The sequence below is a fragment of the Macrotis lagotis genome, chromosome X (assembly GCF_037893015.1).
Source record: "Macrotis lagotis isolate mMagLag1 chromosome X, bilby.v1.9.chrom.fasta, whole genome shotgun sequence".
Taxonomy (NCBI): Eukaryota; Metazoa; Chordata; class Mammalia; order Peramelemorphia; family Peramelidae; genus Macrotis; species Macrotis lagotis.
This window is the reverse complement of record NC_133666.1, coordinates 75,904,918-75,925,444: the sequence shown is the minus strand read 5'-3', so window position 1 is coordinate 75,925,444 and position 20,527 is coordinate 75,904,918. Positions and strand designations below refer to the sequence as shown.

The 20,527-nt window shown below is 42.6% G+C and overlaps 1 protein-coding gene across 5 annotated transcripts in view; it reads left to right on the top strand.

The window, feature by feature from the left end:
- DGAT2L6 (diacylglycerol O-acyltransferase 2 like 6) overlaps positions 1-20,066 on the top strand; it is a 48,223-nt gene extending 28,157 nt beyond the window's left edge. For 2 of the 5 annotated variants that reach the window (XM_074207438.1, XM_074207440.1), the window contains 3 exons: positions 587-761; positions 2,491-2,702; positions 3,030-3,802. In XM_074207438.1, the coding sequence (XP_074063539.1) occupies positions 587-761; positions 2,491-2,702; positions 3,030-3,184 (542 nt within the window). In that variant the 3' untranslated portion in view covers positions 3,185-3,802. Of the gene's footprint in view, positions 1-586; positions 762-2,490; positions 2,703-3,029; positions 3,803-15,526; positions 15,855-16,935 lie in introns of those variants that run through there. The other 3 variants (XR_012472606.1, XR_012472605.1, XM_074207439.1) reach the window with 3 other exon arrangements.
- The last annotated feature ends 461 nt before the right edge of the window (positions 20,067-20,527 follow it).

The window sequence follows — 20,527 nt, the reverse complement described above, 5'->3', positions numbered from 1 at the left end:
TCTCTCTCTTGCTTATATCAAGGCCCTGAGCCAGACTGGCCTCTGTTTCCTTGCCTCTGCTTATTTCTTTGTGCACTGAATTGCTCTTAAAGTAAATGAGATTGGGGTGATAGCACCAAGATGGGCCAAGCCCACAGCATCACTCAGAGGGGCTAGCCTGGGTCAGAAAGGGCTATGGCTCCTAGGCCAAAGGGAGCAGCAACTGGGGCAGGAGGGGGAGTGAAACTGGAAACTCCAAAGTCCTAAGAACTGGGGATCCATCAATGTGACCTTCACACAGAAGCAGCCTATTCTGAACCCTTCCCCATCCCACAACCGACCCACTGAATAGAAACTAGCCTAGGTTATGATGGCAGAAAAGGCCTAGATGGGGAAAGAACTAAGAGGGAGAAGGGGTGAGGAATGGGAGAGGGAGGGGAAGGAGAGAGGGAGGGGAAGAAGAGAGAAAAGGGAGGAGAGGGAGGGGAGGAAGGGAGAAAAGGGAGGAGAGGGAGGGGAGGAAGAGAGAAAAGGGAGGAGAGAAAGGGGAGGAGGAGAGGGAGAGTAGCAGGTCCCCCAGTTCTCCCTTATGTCCTTGATTCCATAGGTATCTGCCCAGTGAGTAAAGCAGCCTTGAAATACTTGCTAACAAAGATGGGATCTGGCAATGCTGTGATTGTGGTGGTGGGAGGGGCCTCTGAAGCCTTCATGTGCCTCCCTGGGAGTACCAGTATCATCCTGAAAAATCGCAAAGGCTTCGTCAAGCTGGCCTTTCAGACAGGGTGAGTTCCTGGCCCCCCAACTTCCCCAAGGGGTCTTTGGAATCACCTTTAGCTTAGATGAGTCATTCAGAATGGATAGAGACCCAGGGTCCCTATAGCCGCTGTGGAGAATGGTAAGTCGGTGCCCAGGTAAACAGGGTCATTAGACCAAAGGAAACAAATCTCAAGATCATCTCATTGATGAGAAAGATGATGTAATGCAATGTCACATCACATAAAAGAAGAATAATCCAAGTCACTACACACTCTGTCTTTAAGAAGTGGATGAGGGGGACAGCTAGGTGGTGCAGTAGATAGAGCACCTGCCCTGGAGTCAGGAGGACCTGAGTTCAAGTCTGTTCTCAGACACATAATTACCTGTGTGACCTTAGACAAGTCACTTAACTCAACTGCCTTGTAAAAACTATTAAAAAAAAAAGAAGCGGATGAGAGTAAGACTGCTCCACTGAGCAAGCCCAGGGCTCCCAAGATGGCAGCCAGCTACTCTCACTGGGCTCAAGGCTCTCCAACAGAAGGAGAAGGGTGCAGAAAAAATGAGGAGAAGAGGGAGAAACGCCTCAGGGGATGAGGAGAAACTGGAGGTCCAGAGAGGAACCATCACCACCTCCACACCCGAAGGCCCTTGCCCTCTGAGCTTATTCTCAAATTGGGTCCCTTAGGCAAGGTTGGTTCCTCTAGCCCAGATGGTCTGGAAGCACCTTCCTTTGGTGAATGGAGTGAGAGGAGAGCAGTGACCCAGACCCTGGGAATACTTGCACACAGTAAGCATATCATAAGTGTTGGCTGAATCTCACTGAATGGACCTATTGCCAGTGAAAACCTGGCCTTGGAACTCTACTACCAAGTTCTGCCCGATACTCCAAGTCCTCCAGCCACAATGACCAATGGAGAGGCAGAGATAAGTTTTCTTCTCTCCTTTGCCTATGAGAGAGTAGCATGGCTCCCAGTTGTCAAATGGGTTATAACCTTAACAGTCACATGAAGTCATGGATGTGAGGATACACAGAAATATCCCCCAAGCCCATTCTCTGGACCTCCCAGTGATAAGAGATGTGAACGTTTGCAGTGTGAGCATGGCTCTCTCTACATATGGAAGGCAGATAGGGCGATTATTATCTTTTTTTTACAGATGAGGAAACTGAGGGACAAGGAGGTCACCCAGGGAATAAGTGATGGAATTGGCAAATGTTCCCAGGGCTTCTGGCTTCAGATCCAGCACTCTACTAGGTCACAACTGCAGATACAACTCTTACTTTGTCTTTGTCTCAGTTCAGAATTCTGGGCTCATTGACTTCAGGGATTAGAAAAGAATGAGAACGTCTTGGCCCCACCCTCAGAGATCCCAAACTGGGTTGGGAGAGACAAAGCCCTCCCCCTTGTGTAAAGACAGAGCAATTGGTCAATCACATGCTCCTGAGGAGAAAAGAACCCACCTGGTGTGCCCTACACACAGTTAAGGAGAGAAACTAGGAGGAGGGAAGTGAGAGAAAATGGGGAGACAGCTCTGCTGTGTGTGTCTGTCTGTCTTGTGTCTACAAGAGGCTATCTCTTCCCCTCTTTGCACCTCGATGGCCTTCACAATTCATTCTAGCTTGGTTCCTGAGTACAGAAGTAGCAGCAGCTGCAGATTCCTATGGACCTAGGACTGGGCTGGAGAGATGGGGGAATAGGGAGAAGGACTTTGCTGCTTCATTGCTCTCCCTCATACCCACACTCCACCTCTTTCTAGGGCACAACTGGTACCATGCTATTCCTTTGGAGAGAATGAAGTCCACAAACAGAAGGTCTTTGCTGATGGTACCTGGCTAAGGTTTTTCCAGTACTGGTATCAGACGATAGCCAAGAGCATCCTGGGCCTGAGTCTCTGTACATTCTACGGCCGAGGCCTCACCCGGGACTCCTGGGGCTTCTTGCCTTTCAATCTGCCCATCACCACTGTCGGTAAGCTTTCTGCCAGCCCCCAAACCCTCTCTTAGACTGGCATCCCCTACCCTCCTCAGGCTTGACTCAGCATCCCCTGCTTCCCTATTCTATCCCTAGCTAAAATGAAGGGCCAAAAAAAAAGCAAAGGACCAAAGAGACAACCCCAGACATGGGTCTGCCCAGGGCCTCTCCTGAGGTAAAGGGGAGAGAGAATGCCTCTCACTCCTTTCCCCCCTTCCCTAACTGACTGAAGCCTGCTGGGCAACTTTAAGGGTTGAGGAGCAATGGTTTCAGTAGTTGACTGACATTTGGTTTGCCTGGATCTTTTTCCAACTTCCTGAGCAGTTGGGGAGCCCATTCCAGTCCCCAAGATAGAGAAACCGAGTCGGGAGATGGTGGACAAATACCATAGCCTGTACATCAAGGCCCTGCAGAAGTTGTTTGATGAGCATAAGGTCCAATATGGAATCTCAGAGACCCAGGAGCTGATAATCATGTGACAGGACCCTGAAAATCACTGGGGGATCCAAACAGCAGCAGCAGGAGGAGGATCCTGGGAAGGCAGGGCTCCAGAAAGTCTTGCTTGAGACAAGATCACAGGAGCAACAAAACTTCCCACAGAACTGGGATAGTCTAGGGAAAAGGAAGCACTCAGAAGATGTCCATCCTTACCCACCCCCTCCAATCCTCCCCACTCTGCCTTTCATACACAATGGCCAGATGGAAATGAGCAGATCCCTTTCAGTCCCTCTAAGACAATAGTGCCTAGCTTCTGGTGTCCTTGGGTTCTCTTCTACCTTTGAAAATCCAGTTTTTCCTCGGGTCTGTCCCAGGAGCTTAGGGGCTCACTCTTGTGTCTCTTCTCACCCTCCAAGCCCACCTTGGAACTCTGCTTGGCACCTGCCCTACTAGATTCTAGTCAATGCCACAAATGTTTCTTGGGCCCTCACTATGTGCAAAGACACTGCTGAGCACTGTGGATACATAGAGGACAAGAGACATCACCCAGGCCCTACCCTCAAGGAGCCGGGGGGGGGGGGGGAATGCCCACATAAGGATGGAAAATGATTTAACGTACTTAGGAGAGATCCCAGGATAACCTAAAGCATGGAGCAGGAACTGGGTTTGAGGTGGGGAGGGTGAGAGGTTGGGGGGGGGGGGGTCGGAAGGGGCCCTTCCTGCAGGAAAAGGCCCCTGGGCTGAGCCTTGAAAGAAGAGGCACTCACCAGTGAGACGTGGACAAGCTCCCATCACCTAAGAGCTCCATATGGTTCACATGGCTGCCACTGGCACCCAATTTCTCACAGTAATTTGGGCCCCAGTCTGGCAGAACCAGAAGGGAGTTCAAGTCATTGCAACGGATTGTCCATAGCCGGTAATATCTGGGCAAGCCCCTACCTAGAGAGCTGCCCTAATGCTGCCAGTTCTCTTGAGGCTTCCTGTCTACCCCACTGGTTCTATAGGCCAGTGTCTACCTTCCCTAGTTCTAATCAAGGTGAATTTGGTGGTGGGGCAGGATGAGGCTTGGCCTCTAAAAAGAGACAGACCTCTCAGTGCTCATATCATGTTGGAAAACTCAGGAGAGAATCAAAGGGGAGCAGGGAGCCAGGAAATGGGTCTGCAGAACCCAGGTGTCAGGCCTAGGAAGTAATGGGAAAAAAGCTAAGAGCTAAGTAAGCAAGAAAGTTTGTCCTGCTATCCAGCCTCAACTCTGCCCCCGACACCCACACATCATTGCTGTCCTGCTTCATCTTTGGGGTCAAGTAGCATAAGCCTAATGCACTCCCATGTGACAAGCTTCCAAAAGACTCCAATACAACTCTCATGTCCCCAGGAGTCTTCTCTTCTTCAGGCTGAACATTGTTTAGCTCAGGTGACATTGGTTCCAAATCCACCCCATGGCCATTCTTCTCCAGCTATTTCAATGTCCTTCCTAAAATGAGGGGCCCCAAATGTTCCAACAAGCAGGGCAGTTTAACCAGAGCAGAAGATGGTGGGACAACCACATCTCTAGGCCCGGACGGTAGGCAGCCTTCTCTTAATGTAGCCTGAGGTGCCACCACATCACACAGATGACCCCACATGACTCTTGCAATCTCCCAGGACCCCCAAAGGCTATCCCACAGACATTCCCACAAAGTTGTCTAGCCAGAAATTTCTCATCTCCCACACTGGCCCAAGCACCAGATTTAACATTAATCCCTATTGAGCGTCATCTGATTCCATCCGGCCCCTATTGCTCTCATTTGCCAGATCTTTGGGACCATGACACTATCATTCAGTGTGTTAGCTGATCTTCCTGGGTTTGTGTGATCTGCAGATGAGAAATGTCTGCCATCTTTGCCTGTATCTAAGTCATTGATAAAAAGGTGGAACACCTCAGGACCAAATAGAAATTCCTGGGTCATCCTACTGGATATCTTCCTTCCAAGTAACAACCACTTTTGAGTCCTGTAATTCAACCAGCTTTGAACCCACCTATCCGTACCATCATTCAGCCCATGTCTCTCTATCTTGTCCAAAAGTATATCATGAAAGGCTTTGTCTGCATCTGGGTGTATCATACTGTCCTCTGAGTGATGATACTGGTTATCCAGGGTACACAGGGAGATGTCAAATACTTAAGCTCAGGCTGCCAAGAGAAACCCCTTTCCTCTCAGCCATGGCTTCTTTCCAAGAAGCAGCAAAGGAAGCTGGGAAGAAGGCCTCTCTGTGAGTCAGGTGATCCGGATTACAATTCCTGGTTGGACTGTGCCTCTTTCTGGACCAATGGTTCCTCCTCTGTAAACCCAGAGGGATGGTTCAGAGGAGGGCCTAAGCCTCTGAGGTCCCTTCCAGTTCTTGAAGTCTATGATCCAAGTCAGTTCAATTCAACATACAGTTATTAGATAGAACCCTATTCTGGGTAGGGGGGAGTTGGCATGAAAGAGAAAAACCTTCAGGGCTTCCTGCCTTCTCCAGTCTCTGGTCTGGGAGGAAGATCACCTATGCCACAGTGAACAGTGCCCTATAACTGCATTTGCAATGGGTACCAGGAGAGTTACTGCAACTCATGGACCCTCCCTCTACCAATGCAACTTGTAGAGTCTTAGACAATTGTCCAGAGCAGAGAAAAGTGAGGTCCAGGTTGTCCAGGAAGGATTCAAACTAGAGACTTACTGCCTCAGGCCATCACCCTGTCCATTAGGCCATACTACCTCTAAGAAGTGGGAAATCCTCTTTGGACCGGGATGGGGAAAGTCCCCAGCACCATCAAGGTAGCAGGGAAGGCCTCTTTTAGGAGGCACCATTTAGGTTCATCTTTAAAGCATGCCTAGGACTTCAATAGGAAGATTCTAGGCACAGAGGGAATCCTAAGCAAAGGCAAAAGAGAGACATGCAGCTTGCCCAGCCTTCTCTCCAATAAGGACTCCCCAAAGGGAAACCCCGAGTTTAGCAATTGACTGGCACTAGATGGCGCCAACTCCCTATATCTCCTGGTCTGTTAACCAAAGCTTTGGGATCCCCAAGGCCAGTTTCCATCTTGAAGCCTTCTCAATAATAACTGGCTTATTTTTCTCCTAACCAGATGCCGCTTAGTGGTCATTAAACTGGTTTATTGGCAGGCACATAAGGAACAAAGAGACTACTTTTGGAATCCAGTTGGCAGGGAGCTAGTTCTAGCTCACCTACAGATAGGTGCTGTCATCTCTTGCCCCCATTCCACCCCAGCTTCCCTCCAAAGCTGCAGCCCCATAACTGGTCTGAAGCCCATCTCTCTTAATTCTGCAGTCCCAGAGTCCCAGCCCTTCATCACAGCTTCCATAGCTCCCAATCTTGAGAACTTTGAGAACCTCAAGAACCCTCAGAGCTGCCTTTGTCTCCTTGTGGCTTTCCTTCCCAGAAATCCTGTTTCCTTCTCAGAATCTCCTGTGTCCTCTCCACATATATGTATTATCTGGCCACGTGTATTCCCCTATGCATGTTTCTTCTTCCACTTGTGCTATGGTCATCTATAGGAAAGAACATTTCTCTATACCAAGGGATGAGGTGGCTTATTGGTTATTTCTTTGCTATGCTATTTAATTAAATGTCCTCTTTTGAACTAGCATTTTCTCTGATTTATGTTGTTAAAAACTCGGAGCTTTGAAGCTATGATTGTGAGTGGTTACTGGCCTAGTGTCCCAAAGCATACCTGATAGCAGAGATAGCTTTCTTTTTCATTGCTTTTAATTCTGAAATGAGCAAACACTACCTGAAATAGTCATTCCCATAGATAGAATAGAGCAGAAAAAGAGGGTTGCCCTTAAAGCTGCAGGTCTCTCTTCTAGACAGCTGATTTTTTTTTAAAAAATCATTTTATTCTGAACTTAAACCGCAAAGAGGAAAATTCCCATGCATACAGCAGAAAACAAAAAGAAGGTTCAAAATGAAACCAGAGCTTTCGATTTCGTAAGGCTGGCTTTTTCAAAAAAAGATATAAATAATTCTGCTCATGATATTCTTTCTTTTTTTTTTAAGGTTTTTGCAAGGCAAATGGGTGGCTTGCCCAAGGCCACACAGCTAGGTAATTATTAAGTGTCTGTGACCGGATTTGAACCCAGGTACTCCTGACTCCAGGGCTGGTGCTTTATCCATTATGCCACCTAGCCGCCCCTGCTCATGATTTTCAATACCATCCTACCAGCCTGTGCTTCCTCCTGAACATACTTATGTTCTCTTCTGTAAATTCGTAAAAAGATTATAACTCTTTGTTGAGGGGGGTCACTAATACTTTTTTTAAATTGATATTTTTATTTTTCCAATTACATGTTATGAAAGTTTTTCAACATTCATCCACATGCATGTTCATATTTTTAAGTTACATAATTTCCTTCCACCCTCCTTTCCCAATCCCCTCCCCTCAGTGGCAGTCAGGTGGATATTGGACATACACATTTGTGTTCAAAATATTTACAGATGTCATTTTCAATATGAAGAATTAGGATTAAGGGAAAAGAAAGAAAACCATGAGATAGGAAAGAAATACAGAAGAGAAATTTTTAAAAAGTGAATGTAGTGTTCACTCAGATTCTGGTTTTTTTATTTTGTTTTGTTTTTCTTCCTCTGGATGGGGATAGCATTGTTCATAAGAGGTCTCCTAGGGTTTTCCTAGCTCTCTGAGCCACTGAAAGGAGCTACAACCTTCAAGGTTGATCAACTCACTATGTTATTGTTAGGTCTCTCAAACTTAGGGATCACTAACCCTTTCCTAACCCTCTCTCCAATGGGAGAAAAAAAAACTAGAGAGAAAAGGGGGGGGGATCCTTGTAAAGGGTATTTCTTTGTCCAGTGTTATCCTGGAATTGACTCCAGCTCCCTAGTACCGATGGTTAAACCTTCAGGAATTTTGCAAGCCATTTGTTAAACAGAGCCAGTTCAATCAACCCCGTGCACTAATAATATTATTTATTGCTATAACAGAATTGGTGCCAACCACAGCAGAGTGTATTTTCTTTTTGTTCTTTTTCTTAATTCAATTTCATCTTCAGTCCTAGATTTTCTCCTTCCCCTTCACTCCTCCTCCATACATTGAGAAGGCAAGAAATACAAAAAATATGAAGTCATGTAAAACAAATTTCTGCATTAGCCATATTGGAGGAAGTGGAGAGATAAGGCAAAGAAAAACTATATGCTTCAGTCTGCATTCTTAGACTATCAGCTGTCTATCTAGAAGTGGAGCATATATGAGAACGTTGTGGGTCCTTCCGAATCATGCTGGATCATTGTATTGATAAACGTTACTTTCATGATTGATAATCATCCAATATAGCTGTCTTCCCCCAGTTCTGCTCACTTCACTCTGCAGCAGTTCATATAAGTCTTCCCGGGTTTTTCTGAACCCATCCCCTTCATCATTTTTATAGCACTACGGTATTCTATCATAATCTGCCATATAGTCTGTCAACTGATGGGCATCAGAGTAGATTTTCAATTTATTTAAATGACTATGGCTTTAATCATGAATATCTGAAGGCAAACTCACTGCATTTTGTTCTGATGGTACTAATAATATAAATCTGGGAACCAAATCTAAAGCAGCCACAAAGCTGTTAGAAAATTGGCCTACAGTCATTGGCCCCATTTCAGTCACTAATTGGTGATTCAATAGTGGAAATAAAACAAGTTCATCATCTTCAAATATTTCTGGATAAAATGGATTCTATTTATCATTAAATTAATAGAAATCAAACTGTGCTAGGAACTGTAGCTAAAGGACTTAATTCAATTATTAAAATTGGTCATATACTTGGACCAAGCTGAGGCCCATGCCATTCCAACTGTGGCGCATATACCCTGAGGCATTATATACACATTTTTTTTTTCATTCTGGCTTGCCAAATAAATTAGCAACTTGCAAAACTTTCCTTTAATGATTAACATTCTTCCTCATTGCTTATTCCAAATACTTGAATTTCTTTTTCTTCTCTTATTGCTAAAGCTAACATTCCTAGTACAATATTGAGTGTTGGTGTTTCACCCCTGATCTTATGGGGAAGGCTTCTGATTTATCCCCATTGCATATGATTCTTGCTGGTGGTTTTAGATAGATACTGCTTATCATTTTAAGGAAAAATCTATGTATTCCTATGCTCTCTACTGTTTTTAATAGGGAAGGATGGTACATTTTGTCAAAAGCTTTTCCAGCATCTATTGAGATAAATTGATTAATGTTTTTGCATGCTATTTTTATTTTTCCAATTCCATGCCAAGATAGTTTTCAGCATTCATCTTTTTGTAAGCTTCTGTGTTTTGCATTTTTCTTCCTCCCTCCCTTTCCTCCCTGCCATGACAGCAAGTAACCTGAAATAGATTATATATGTACAATCATGTCTAACATTTTTCTGTATTAGCTATGTTATGAAAGAAGAATCAGAACTGTGTCATAGGATACTGCTGTTTGTCAACATTTATGCGACAACCGAATTCTTGGTCTTGGTCCCAGGCCAGAGGGGAGATTGGAAGGTTATAACCACTGGAAGGTTCTCAGGGAGTAGGATCAAGCCCAACTGAAGGGCCCTAGCTGTGATTTGGAGCAGGGAAGGAGTGCATAGGCTGAACCCAGGACAGAGATACTACCCACACACTGAAAGAGTAGAGCTAAATATAAGAAAAAAACTGCTAAAAAATTTTTTTAATGAGCAGGCTAAGGAGAAAGAATCCAACAATAGAGACCAGAATTTGTCTTCAGAAGATGCTGAAGCTAAAAAGCCTCCCCTAGCCCAAAGAATAACATCAAATGCTCAACCTACTCCAAAAACAACTCAGAGGAATTCAAAAAATACTTTAAAAAAAGAAAAAATTAAAAAGAAAATAATTACAATTCAAGAAAAATTAGGAAATTATGAAAAGAAAGTAGATCCAGAATCTTATGGAAGAAAATGACTTTCAAAATTAGAACAGAGCAAGGGGAAGTCAATGAAGTTATAAGAAAAAAAGAAACTCTAAAACAAAATATAAAGAATGGAAAAAAAAAGAAGAAAACAGATTTGGAGAACAGATCAAAAAGAGAAAGCATAAGAATGATTGGAGTACCTGAAATCTCTGATAAAAAAAAAAGAATCTTGATACAATAATACAAGAAATAATTAAAGAAAATTATCCTGAAATGTTAGAACAAGAGGGGAAAGTAGAAATAGAAAAAATTCACCCATTATCAACTGAAAGGGATCCTAGGATGAAAACTTACAGGAATATCACAGCTAAATTCCAAAAACCCAGATTAAGTAGAAAATATTTAGAGCAACAAGAGGAAAAAAATTCAAATATGGTGAACCACAATTAGAATTACTCACGACCTAGTATCGTCTGCTTTAAAAAGCTGCAGGTCTTGGAACACAATATATCAAAGAGCAAAAGAACTAGGATTGTGGCCAAAAATATCATCCCCAGTAAATTAAGTATAATCCTGAACAAAAATAAAATGAACATTCACCAAAGTACCAGACTTTGAAGATTTTATTGCAAAAAGACCTGAACTTAATAGAAAATTTGACATACAAGCACTGAAAGAAATATATGGTAATCATCCAAAACTAATTACAAGAGACTCAATAAGGACATGAAAATGTAAACCATATGTCTAAGATTGTTTTTTTCCTAGCTAAATCATTGATGTAAGCATTTTTTTTATTTTTTTTTAATTTTAGAAAGGTTTTATTTATTTTCAGTTTTATAATTTTTACCCCAATCATGCTTTCCTCCCCCCACAGAAGGCAGTTTGTTAGTCTTTACATCATTCCCATAGTACGCATTGATCTAAGTTGAATGTGATGAGAGAGAAATCATATTCTTTTTTTTTTTTTAGGTTTTTGCAAGGCAAATGGTGTTAAGTGGCTTGCCCAAGGCCACACAGCTAAGTAATTATTAAGTGTCTGAGACCGGATTTGAACCCAGGTACTCCTGACTCCAAGGCCAGTGCTTTGTCCGCTGTGCCACCTAGCCGCCCCTAGAGAAATCATATTCTTAAGGAAGAAATATAGTATGAGATATAGCAGAATTACATAAGACAATTTTTAAAAAATTAAAGGTACATAGAAAGTCTTTGGTCTTTGTTCAAACTCCACACTTATTCCTCTGGATACAGATGGTATTCTCCATTGCAGATAGCCCAAAATCGTGCCTAATTGTTGCCCTGTTGGTATGAGCAAGTCCATTAAGGTTGATCATCACCCCCCATGTTGCTGTTAGGGTGTACAATGTGTTGTTTTCCTAGCTTCTCTTTCTGGGTTTTGTTGATAGGACTTCCATTAAGAGGTTTGTTTCATATTGTTTATGAGGGAAGATCAGGAGACCTTAGCACAGGACCTACTTCTCTCTGCCATCTTGGCTGGAAGTCTAAGGTTGTTTTTAATAATAGGGTAGTTAAAAGGAACGATGGAGGTAGAGCTGAGTAGGATAAAATTCTTACAAGTAAAATTGTTTAGGAAAAGGTTTTTTAAAAAAATTGGTACCATCTTATAAAAATGAAATGTGACAAGAAGAATTGATACAAAGGAATCAGATGAGGAAGGACAGCTAGTAGTTCTGGAAACCTACTCTCATTGGGAATGGGTTATAGAGGGAGCAAATCATTTGCATAGATAGATAGATGATAGATAGATAGATACACACATGTAATTGTAAAGCTATAAAAGCCTTCTAAATTCAGAAAGAAATAAGAGGAGAGGATAGGGAGGGTAATGAGTTAGAGGGTGGGGAATAGGATCAGAGGGTATATAGAAGAGTATGTAGATTAATGGGGAGGGGGCTATAGAAGGGCGTGTAAGGGAGGGGTTTTTTGAAGGGTGGTTGATTAAAGAGTAGGAGGTCAAGAGAGTGAATAGAAGTATAGTAGAGAATATAAATGAGTGATACACACAAGCCAAATATACATATCAGTGTATGTGTATGGATGTATATGTGTATATGTGGATAGAATATGTCTACATATCTATCCATGCTTAATTATAACCATCCTGGAGGGTGGGGGAAAAAAGAAAAAATTAAGCAGTGCACAGCAGAGAATAGAAAACAAAACTTACAGGTAAGCAAAGATGGACAATTTTGAACACAATAAGTAATATTTATTATATAGGCTTTCTTGAAATCTAAATTTATTGTTTTATATTATGAACCCTCTCTTATGTTTTGCTGTGCACTTGACAATTTTTTATTTTGTGAAATAAAAACTAGATAAAAAAGAAGAATCGGAACTAAAGGCAAAAACATGGGAAAAAAATAAAAAGTTTTAAAAAGTAAAAACAGTCTGCTTTAATATGCATGCAGATGCTATCATTTTTATTTTCTCTCTATGTGGGTGATGTTTTCCATCATAAATCTTTTGGAATTATCCTTGATCACTGAACTGCTGAAAGGAACCAAGTCCAACATAGCTGATCATCACTCAGTGTTGTTGTTAAAGTAGACACTGTTCTGGTTCTGTTCAATTCACTCAGCACAAATTAATATTCCTGAAGAATTCAGTTTTATTACTTTGAACCACATAGCCATCAAGATCATTCAGAGAGCCCCCAAATGAGTCAAATCCACCATAAGAGCTTTGGGAAATTGAACGATTAGTACTAGAAAGCGTGAATGCCAAGTTGTATATTTTATTAATTCTGATGAATTTCAGAATAATAATAATCACAATAGCTAAAATGGACATAGCTTGCAAGGTGCCAGGCATTGTGCTAAGTACTTTACAAATATTAATCTCATTTGATCCTCACAACAACCCTGAGAGGTTGATGCAATTATGATCCCTATTTTATAAATGAGGAACTGAAGGTAAACTGTCCAGGGTCACACTGCTAGTATGTGTCTGAGGCCAGATTTGAACTCAGATATATCTGGCTTCAGCCCTTGGAGCCCTCTCCACTATGCCACCTAGCTACTCCTATAAAAAGATATTCCTTTAGTTTAAAGGCATTCCATTTAGATTAAAGAGAATAATAAAGTGAATGCTGTTCCTAGAAATATGTCAATATGTTACTGGAAAGTATTCAACCCATGTATTTATGCCTTCTTTATGACAGAAACAATTATGAAAACATTTTGACTTTTTTTCAATAAATTAGAATACTCTACTTGGCTTTACAAAGAACTAATTTCACCATAGATAGCTGATAAAAGAAAAATTGTATCCTTTAAGTGAAATTTTAAAACATGTAATCGATTTGGTTGATTTTCAAGATTCTGTGACTAATAATGTAGAATCAAACAATGTCCCAATCCCTGCCACGGTACAAAAATCTAAAAAGAGAAAAAGGTGAAATCAAGATGTCAAAGTGAAGCATTTTTTGTCAAACTCTCCTAATATACCCTTCTAAACAAATTGTAAAAGCATGTCAAATTAAATCTAAGTGGTAAAACCAATAAGAAACTACAGTGAGTCATTTATCTAGCCTGCAACAGCTTAAGAAGACAGAAAGAAGTTTACAGACATTAGGGTGTGGGGTGGCTGGTGTTGGGTAGGTAATAGTAGCAATGAGAAACTGGTAGCAGCTGCAATGATGCCCACAAACAGAGATGAGAAACAGATTCCAGAGGATGCTTATGAGTATGGAATTAGGCAGCTCCATCACCCTTTAGGCAGTTCTGGGTCTCAGTCACAAGGCAGAGCAGTTACAGACCCAAGTGAGGAGGGACCATACCTGGGTAAGAACCAAAGCTCAAATTAGGAAAGCAGTGACAAGACTTCTCTTGCATTACAACATCTTGGAACCACTGAAAACTTAATGGTCCCAAGACCTAGCTGGGGAAACAGTAAGACATAAAAGTCAGAAGATGAGACCAGACATCCCTTCCACTCTCAAAAGTACAAAGTCAAGAAATAGGCTAGAAAATGAGCAAAGAATTTTTTTAAATGACCTGAATATTAAAAAGTCATTATGGCAGGGGCAGCTAGGTGGCGCAGTGAATAGAGCATCAACCCTGGAATCAGGAGGACCTGAGTTCAAATGTGACCTCAGACTCTAAATAATCAACCTAGCTGTGTGGCCTTGAGCAAGTCACTTAACCCCATTGCCTTGCAAAAATCTAAAAAAAAAAACTGAGTATTATCCTAAAAAGACTTAGGATGGGGCGTGGGTGGAATGGATATTTATTTATTTAATAATTGGGAATGGATGTTAATGAAATAGAGGACTTTCAAAGATTTCTGATGAAAATGTCAGTCAATTAGGAAATCTGAATTCAAACACGAAAAAAAGCATTAAAAAACTAAACATTAATGCCCACAAAACAGAAACAGAAGAATGAATTAGAAACCTGAAGTCAACAATATATTGTTTACAAGAGCACACTTGAAACAGAAAGACACATATGCAGAGTTAAAATAAGGGGTTGGAGCAGAATTTATTGTGCTTCAACTGATATAAAAAAGGCATGGATAGCAATCATGATCTCAGCAAAAGCAAAAATATGTCTAATTAAAAGAGATAATCAGGGAAACTACATTTTTTCTAAAAGATACCATAATGAATAAATTAATATAAAAATTTACAGCAAGGTTTTCTGATTAAAAACCTCATTTATCAAAAAATAAGGAACTGGACCAAATTTATTTTTTAAATAAAGAGTCATTCCCCAATTTACAAATGATCAAATGATATGAACAGTTTCCAGGAAGAATTCAAAGCTCATATTGTCCTATGAAAAAAATACCTAAATCAGTACTAATTAGAGAAATGCAAATCAAAGCAACTCTGAGGTACCATCTTACACTTATCCAAAATGACAAATGCAGAGGAGGAGAAGAAGGAAAATAGGTATACTAATGAGCTGTTGGTGGAACTTTGAACTGGTCCAATCATTTTGAAGAACAATTTGGAACTATACCCCCAAAACTCTAAAACTGTACATATTATATCCCAAAGAGATTGAAGAAATAGAAAAAGAACCTATATTACAAAAATATCTTCGCAACTCTTTTGTGGTGGCAAAGAATTGGGAATTGAGGGGATGTCCATAAATTGGTGAATGGATGAATAAGTTGTGGTATATGATTGTGATAGAATACTATTAAGTTGTAAGAAATTATGAAGGGGATGGTTTCAGAAAAATCTGGCAAGACTTGTATGAACTGATGTCGAGGGAAGTGAGCAGAACCAGCACAGTGTGCACAGTAACAGCGATATTGTATGATGATCAACTGTGAATGACTTAGCTATTCTCAGCATTACATTGGTCCAAGACAATTCTGAAGGACTGATAATGAAAAATGCTAACTATCCAGCACCATATAGAAAATTGATGAACTTAACATAAATTGAAACCTTTTCCCCTTTATTTTTCTCGTTCCATTTCCCCCCTACTTGACTTAATTCATATAATCTCAGAATCCTCCACCTGGAAGGGATGGATTTCAATCTGATCAAGAATCTTTTCTCCAAGAGTCAAATGGCCACCCAGCATATGAGGAAGGAGAAGTTACCACATTCTGAGGCAGCCCAGGTCAGTTTGGGGAAATTCTCATTGCTAGCAATTTTCCTTCTGACACAATCCCTAAATCTACCTCTCCAAAGCTGAATCTCGTTGTAGCTTCTGACCTTGCCTTCCCCCACAGGGGGAAGCTCTTCCAATTCTTGATAACCAGAGAAACCATTAAAGGACATAGTTAAGAAAGTAATTAGACTGAAAAAGATCTGGAGGTTTTAGCAACCTGTGGTTTGGGTTGGCTTTTCTTTTGGGGAGGGGCGGGGAGGGATTTCTTGGTATTCCTAGACTTAGGCCTTGGACTAAGATGTTCAAGTCCTGGCATTTAATAAATATTTGTTGTTGACTTGACTGCCCTCTCTAGATGAGTCATGTGCTTGGTCTTTTCTTCTCCAGACTAAACCCCCTCCAGTTCCTTGAACTGACTCTGGTTGCTCTTTACTGGACACTCTAGCTACTGATGCCCTTGCTAAAATGTGCTCCCCTGAGCTGAACCCAAAACCCCATATTTGGCCTGACTGGGAAGCCTAACCTCTCCTCATGAAGACAAGATTTCAGAAACTGCCATCCTGCCATCATCTAACACTCTGCCATCTTGTGCTATTGACTCCAAAGTTCCCCCCTGGGTCCAGTGCTAAGGAAGGGAGGAGTAGGTCCTAGGGCAGGGGTGGCCCACAGGTTTCTGGGGAATAGAAGTACTCAGTGGTCCTGAGGTCTGAGGCATTATTGTTTTCTCAGACAGTAGTGAGAAATACACAGTAAAGTGGTTTCTACCTCATGTGAAGAGGGATGGCTTTTTGACTTCCTACTGATGGTACCTCTCCCTGAATGGACTTGGAATCAAGCAGAGGACTGGTGCCCTCTTGTAGGTATATTATTAAAGGTGGATACGCAAGAGTCCATGGTCTGAGGTTCCTTCTAGCCCTGAGATTCTAGGTTTCTTGGAATAGTAGGGTGGTAGGTGGTGATGTAGGGCTGGCCACCATCATTCAGTACCATAGAACAGAATACATAAGAAGGCCTTACCAGACTCCGGCTTAGCTAAGCCTTCAGGGCCCCAGGCTTCTCCTCTAAAATGAGGGGAGTTGGTTAGGGGACTTCAAAGGCCCTTGCTAGCTTATAACTTGGGTTCTGGACCTTCAGTGACCAAATGCTAGTGACTCCACTCCCTTGCCCTCCTTGTCCTAGGAGTCTGGCATCACTAGGGAGATGAGGAGGTTGGATAAAGGAGTTGAAGAGGGAAGAACTAGCTCCCAAGCTCAGCAATGTTCCCATTATGCACATCTGATACCAACCCTTCCATTCTCCCCAGAATCTGCTGGCCATTCCCAAAGGTCCAAGTATGGAAGCGAAGTTAAGCTGAACTATGAAGGAGCAAAGAGCCTCTCTTATCTCCAAGACCCAGGGTCCTTTTCCTCACAAACATGCATTGACTCTCCTCTTGAGGTACCCTCCCAGCAGATGGAAAATTAAATGGCAGTGGCGGGGGGAAGCATGTAGCAGAAGGAGGATGGAAAGGGATGGGCTGGAACTGGAACTGAAGAACTGAGTCAGAAGAGTCACACTATAGCCATGGGGGTGTGGGACCCCACCCCTTGTACAAACTCAGAGATCAGGTTTGGAGGGGCACCCACCATCGAACCCAGCCTAAGCATCTGTACAAACAAGTGACCTCCCTGAAGACAAGCAGAGCCTGGAAAAGGATTACTCCTTATCAGGCAGATCTCTCTCATGCCATATGCCACATAGAGTCCATTGAGGACCAGATGTTCTACCTCATTCTGGCCTTCCAACAGCATCACCAAATATCCTTTGATCCCTTGAAGGAAGCCATCTAATCTCAAGAAATTGATGAGCTCAGTGGAGACATAAAATGTGTTCCCATCAAGCCAGCTGAGAATCCCAGGAGGGATGGGGGCAGGGGACGAGGCATCACTGAGGACAAAACAATTTAGGAAAGGCAGGACTTGCAAAATAGGCAGCATTTGTCAAGACCTAGAGGAGGTGGGAGGGCATTCCAGGCAGTGGCACAGCATGAATAAAAAAGCCTGAAGGCAAGAATGTGTTCAACAAGTTCCAGTCTAGTGTGACTAGAACAAAGGGTTCCAGGAAGGGAGAAATGATAAAGAAGGTTAGAAAGATTGGGGCTAGATTGTCATGCCCCCCCCCCCCGTGGGTGCTAGCAAAGTGAGTCAGGGAAGGAGAAGTCACCTCACTCCTATCAATTGGGAAGCCCTTGGAGGGATGTTCACATTTCTTTGAATGAAACCCACTGCATCCCCAGCCACATCATGAATTCAACAGGTGAGAGGGGAAGGCCTTACCTTCCCCTGCTCCCTCTTTTACTGCCCCCCCCCAAGAAATGGGTCTGGAGATGTTTCTCTTCTATGTTGTTTGACCTCAGTTTCGGGAGCCTGAGATGATCCCCATGGGACCAGGAGTTTGAGCTATGGTGATCCTGGAACCAGGGTTGCAGGTAGGCTGGTGCAACAGCCAGCCAGCCCAATATGGAAGCCCAGAGAAGCCCAGTGCCTGGGACATAAGCTCTATTGCTTTGCTAGTTAGCCATGATTATTGTTTTTGATCTACCGCTGCATCCTGTGGATAGGAATGTACTTCAAAATTTTTTTATTTTTCCAACAACATGCAAAAAAGTTTTCAATATTTATTTTGGGGAGTAAGGTTTTGAGTATTTTCTCCCTTCCTCCCTTCCCTCCTCCCCAACTGACAGTGAGTAATCAGATATAAGTTATATGTATGAAACTATGTTAAACATATTTCCATAATAGTCATGCTATGAAAGAAGAATTGAAACAAAAGGAAAAAACATGAAGAGGGAAAAAACATAAAGTATAAAACAAATTTTAAAAATGGAAAATATTAGGGGCAGCTAGGTGGTGCAATGGATAGAGCACCAGCCCTGGAGTCCAGAGTCCCTGAGTTCAAATATGACCTCAGACACATAATAATTACCTATCTGTGTAGCCTTGGACAAGTCACTTAACCCCACTGCCTTGCAAAATCCAAAAAAAAAAGGGGGGGAAATATGCATTCAGACCCCACCATTGTCCCTCTGGATGTGGATGGTATTTTCTATCACAAGTCTTTTGGAATTGTCATGGATCACTGAAGTGCAGAGATGAGCAAGCCCATTCTCAGCAATCGTCACCTAATGTCGCTGTTTGTGTGTACCACGTTCTCCTGGTTCTGCTCACTTATGTATATACATTTGAAGTGTGTGTGACTTCTGTCCTATATGTAGTTAGGCATTGTCACTGTAATGTGATCGTGTAGAATTCCATGTCTACTATGTGGACTGTTAATGTGCATTTGTTTATTTTGGTTACTTGGGACACCAGGAACATCATTCTTACTGTTTTAATGTGCTTATGGTTCTATTTATACTGCACACTTCCAGGATCTGGACCTGCCTCAACTGATCTTTGCAAGGCACTGCAGAGAGTTTCAGCCCAAGAGAGGATTGTAACCTGAGTCCCAAAGTCTCATCGGTAAAGGACTCTTTTCTCCTTTGCTCTGTGTCTGTGTGATGGGCAAGATGATATCAGCAAAAGCAGATCTCTTCAGTTTTTCTTCTAGTCACTGAGTCTCTTTGGCCTCTCTTAGGCAATCTGCTTTCTTTGGGTTTCGCAATCACTTCCATCACTTCTGGCATCCATCTTGGAGATGGAAGAATGGACAAGGCCAATCCCATTTCAGGGTTCTAGGGAAGAAGCTGATGTGAAAGGAGTCAACAGTGTTCATCATGTCCCAACAAGCTACAGCAGAGGCTTTAGGGAGTTTCCCCTTCGATGAGATCTAGAACTCCCCCCAAATTATCTCACTACCATGGGAGAGCTACTCCACTTTCTCCGATTTCTGTTTTCCATTGGACTTGGACAATGCATTCAGTGTGAAACCGCATTTGTTGGGAAAGAGATCAAACCTTGGATAAGAGCTTGGGGTCCTGCTCCCCCATTAATGAAGGAAAAATTAGTTTGACTCTGAGAATCACATCCTTTTAACAAACAAAGTTTAAGGGAGCAGATAGATCTAATTCTATTCCAGAATGTCCTCTCTCTGGGGAGAGCAGAGTGACTAAACTTATGGCCCCAACCCTCTGCTCCCCTTTATAGCAGGAATGAATGTCTTCCTTTAAGAAAGTTGGGGAGGACAAGATGGGAGAAGAAACTAGAGACGTCTAAACTGTTTCCCTTGAAACCACACAACCACCCTCTCCCCCATGCTATCTTTGGTCCCAACGAAGTAGGAGTCTAATACTTTTAGCTGTACATTAGAGATCGGAAAAATGATGCTCAGAGGGGAAGTGGTCAACCCATACTCCTTCAGCCAATAAGTGACTGAGACAAGATTTGACCCTTATTAGAATTCAGGTCAAGACTTGCTATGGCCACTTTGAACATCCCTAACGTTGTCTTGTCCCCCCCCCCCCCCCCCATATGTGAATGACATCCTCTGAGACCTATTTTCCATGCCGACCTTCCCTGGTTACCCTCCCATGATTTCTGCCTGCCTGCTCAAGACTTCAGTTTTATTGACACCCAGGAACCCTTGCATATCTGGCATGGAGTTCTGTTTACCCTCTCAGGTGGTAACCTGGACCACACCCTGCCCCACCCCACTGCAGGATTCTCTCCCTCTTGCCCAGTTAATTGCCCCTAATCTCCATCCCTGTTGGGGTGGGGATCTGATAGACAACACCACCTAAGAAATGAGTTGTCACCAAGAAAGAAATAATATGGCTCATCTCCTCCCTGGGATGGATGGGAAATAAGACACCTAGGAGTCAAGTGCTCAAGAAAGGCTGAGGGAGGATCAACAGCAAGATTTCACTTGCTGAGGGGATTTCTTCCCTCCAGGAACTTCCAATTGTAGTAGGAGCTTTG